This window comes from Nanorana parkeri, unplaced genomic scaffold (assembly GCF_000935625.1).
Source record: "Nanorana parkeri isolate BGI_ZX_2015 unplaced genomic scaffold, ASM93562v1 scaffold3677, whole genome shotgun sequence".
Taxonomy (NCBI): Eukaryota; Metazoa; Chordata; class Amphibia; order Anura; family Dicroglossidae; genus Nanorana; species Nanorana parkeri.
Window position 1 is genome coordinate 30750 of NW_017309945.1, and position 3474 is coordinate 34223.

Genomic DNA, 3474 nt, shown 5'->3' on the forward strand with positions numbered 1-3474 from the left:
AGGTGGCACTAGGTCAGGACTACTTCTAGATGGCACTAGGTCAGGACTACTTCTAGGTGACGCCAGGTCAGGACTACTTCTAGGTGGCACTAGGTCAGGACTACTTCTAGGTGGCACTAGGTCAGGACTACTTCTAGGTGACACTAGGTCAGGACTACTTCTAGGTGACGCCAGGTCAGGACTACTTCTAGGTGGCACTAGGTCAGGACTACTTCTAGGTGGCACTAGGTCAGGACTACTTCTAGGTGGCACTAGGTCAGGACTACTTCTAGGTGACGCTAGGTCAGGACTACTTCTAGGTGACGCTATTTAAGGGCTACTTCTAGGTGACGCTAGGTCAGGACTACTTCTAGGTGGCACTAGGTCAGGACTACTTCTAGGTGACGCTAGGTCAGGACTACTTCTAGGTCAGGACTACTTCTAGGTGACACTAGGTCAGGACTACTTCTAGGTGACACTAGGTCAGTCTAGGTCTCATCCGTCCCTGTTGCTGTAGTGGTCACACTGAGGAGGAATGTCTCTGGCGGGGTAGTAGCGGAGTACACGGGTCCTGTATTTATGTCGTCTTGTCTCGTTCCAGGGAGCCCCGGAGGTCATTCCAGGCACGGCTCTCTCATGGCCGATCGCTCCAAGCAGATGTTTGGACCGCCCGTTATAACCGTCAGTATCATTTGCCGTTTCTTAGTCTTGACTTCCTGTCTCAAGATTTCATCTCACCGATGTCACTTCCTCCCAGGGCCGCCATTACCAGACACAGCCGTCCTTCAGTCCAACCGCGGCAGAACATGGCCAGTACCAGACCAGCCAGTCGGGTCACAGCCCCTATACTGTCAGCCAATCGCAACACAGCTTTGGTGCAGCCCAGGCCGGACAGGTCACCTATACTACCAGTCAGCCAATCAGAGGTCAGAATGGCTTCCAGCTCACATCTAAGACTTCCTGTATTCCAGTGTTTCCTCTCATTGCTGTTGTGTTTCCTGCAGGTCCCTCCGCCTTCCCCACCATGCAGTACTTGTCCCACCAGCAGCCGGGATACACAGTCCACGGTCATTACACCGGAGCTCACGCAGGTTGGTACTTCTCCCCCCGTCCTCCCTCGTCTCACCGCGACCTCTCCATTCATACCGAGGCTGCTGGAGGCCACCAGTATTACCGCTGACTTCCATGGCATTGTCCATCCTCCTCACCATTGTCCATCCCCCTCACCATTGTCCATCCCCCTCACCATTGTCCATCCTCTTCCTCACCATTGTCCATCCTCTTCCTCACCATTGTCCATCCTCTTCCTCACCATTGTCCATCCTCTTCCTCACCATTGTCCATCCTCTTCCTCACCATTGTCCATCCTCTTCCTCACCATTGTCCATCCTCTTCCTCACCATTGTCCATCCTCTTCCTCACCATTGTCCATCCTCTTCCTCACCATTGTCCATCCTCTTCCTCACCATTGTCCATCCTCTTCCTCACCATTGTCCATCCTCTTCCTCACCATTGTCCATCCTCTTCCTCACCATTGTCCATCCTCTTCCTCACCATTGTCCATCCTCTTCCTCACCATTGTCCATCCTCTTCCTCACCATTGTCCATCCTCTTCCTCACCATTGTCCATCCTCTTCCTCACCATTGTCCATCCTCTTCCTCACCATTGTCCATCCTCTTCCTCACCATTGTCCATCCTCTTCCTCACCATTGTCCATCCTCTTCCTCACCATTGTCCATCCTCTTCCTCACCATTGTCCATCCTCTTCCTCACCATTGTCCATCCTCTTCCTCACCATTGTCCATCCTCTTCCTCACCATTGTCCATCCTCTTCCTCACCATTGTCCATCCTCTTCCTCACCATTGTCCATCCTCTTCCTCACCATTGTCCATCCTCTTCCTCACCATTGTCCATCCTCTTCCTCACCATTGTCCATCCTCTTCCTCACCATTGTCCATCCTCTTCCTCACCATTGTCCATCCTCTTCCTCACCATTGTCCATCCTCTTCCTCACCATTGTCCATCCTCTTCCTCACCATTGTCCATCCTCTTCCTCACCATTGTCCATCCTCTTCCTCACCATTGTCCATCCTCTTCCTCACCATTGTCCATCCTCTTCCTCACCATTGTCCATCCTCTTCCTCACCATTGTCCATCCTCTTCCTCACCATTGTCCATCCTCTTCCTCACCATTGTCCATCCTCTTCCTCACCATTGTCCATCCTCTTCCTCACCATTGTCCATCCTCTTCCTCACCATTGTCCATCCTCTTCCTCACCATTGTCCATCCTCTTCCTCACCATTGTCCATCCTCTTCCTCACCATTGTCCATCCTCTTCCTCACCATTGTCCATCCTCTTCCTCACCATTGTCCATCCTCTTCCTCACCATTGTCCATCCTCTTCCTCACCATTGTCCATCCTCTTCCTCACCATTGTCCATCCTCTTCCTCACCATTGTCCATCCTCTTCCTCACCATTGTCCATCCTCTTCCTCACCATTGTCCATCCTCTTCCTCACCATTGTCCATCCTCTTCCTCACCATTGTCCATCCTCTTCCTCACCATTGTCCATCCTCTTCCTCACCATTGTCCATCCTCTTCCTCACCATTGTCCATCCTCCTCCTCGCCATTGTCCATCCTCCTCCTCGCCATTGTCCGTCCTCTTCACCATTGTCCGTCCTCTTCACCATTGTCCATCCTCCTCACCATTGTCCATCTTCCTCACCATTGTCCATCCTCCTCCTCACCATTGTCCGTCCACTTCCTCACCATTGTCCATCCTCCTCTTCACCATTGTTTCCATCCTCTTCCTCACCATTGTCCATCCTCTTCCTCACCATTGTCCATCCTCTTCCTCACCATTGTCCATCCTCTTCCTCACCATTGTCCATCCTCTTCCTCACCATTGTCCATCCTCTTCCTCACCATTGTCCATCCTCTTCTCCACCTTTGTCCATCCTCTTCCTCACCATTGTCCATCCTCTTCCTCACCATTGTCCTACACCCTCTACTTACCCCCTTCCCCTTGACATCATCACCAATGTCCTACTATGGGCGGAGTTGACACGGATACCCTCCCCCTTGACTTCCTGTTTCTTTTGTGTCCTCCTCAGGGTTTATTCCTCCCAGCAGCGGCATTCCTCTCCAGAAGCAGCTTGAACATGCCAACCAGCAGTCCGGCTTCACTGATTCCGTGAGTAGTCCCTTCTTCCCCATGACGTGTAGATACGCTGCGGCCAATAGAATGATTCCAGGGAGATGGGGCATTATGTGGCAGCCATGTTGAGTGAATCCCGGGGATGAAGTTATCATCTACAAATCAGTGAGAGGTGTTAGACGACCACACATACACTACATGGCCAAAAGTATGTACACCCCCCTCCAAATGATGGGGCTCAGGGGTCTCCAAATGATGGGGCTCAGGGGTCTCCAAATGATGGGGCTCAGGGGTCTCCAAATGATGGGGTTCAGGGGTCTCCAAATGATGGGG

The 3474-nt window shown here is 52.0% G+C and overlaps 1 protein-coding gene across 1 annotated transcript in view; it reads left to right on the forward strand.

The window, feature by feature from the left end:
* Nucleotides 1–3474, forward strand: part of GPS2 (G protein pathway suppressor 2) — an 18088-nt gene that overhangs the window by 11352 nt on the left and 3262 nt on the right. The window contains exon 8 of the mRNA XM_018575243.1: nucleotides 3098–3177. Coding sequence (XP_018430745.1) covers nucleotides 3098–3177 — 80 coding nt within the window. The remainder of the gene's footprint in view (nucleotides 1–3097; nucleotides 3178–3474) is intronic.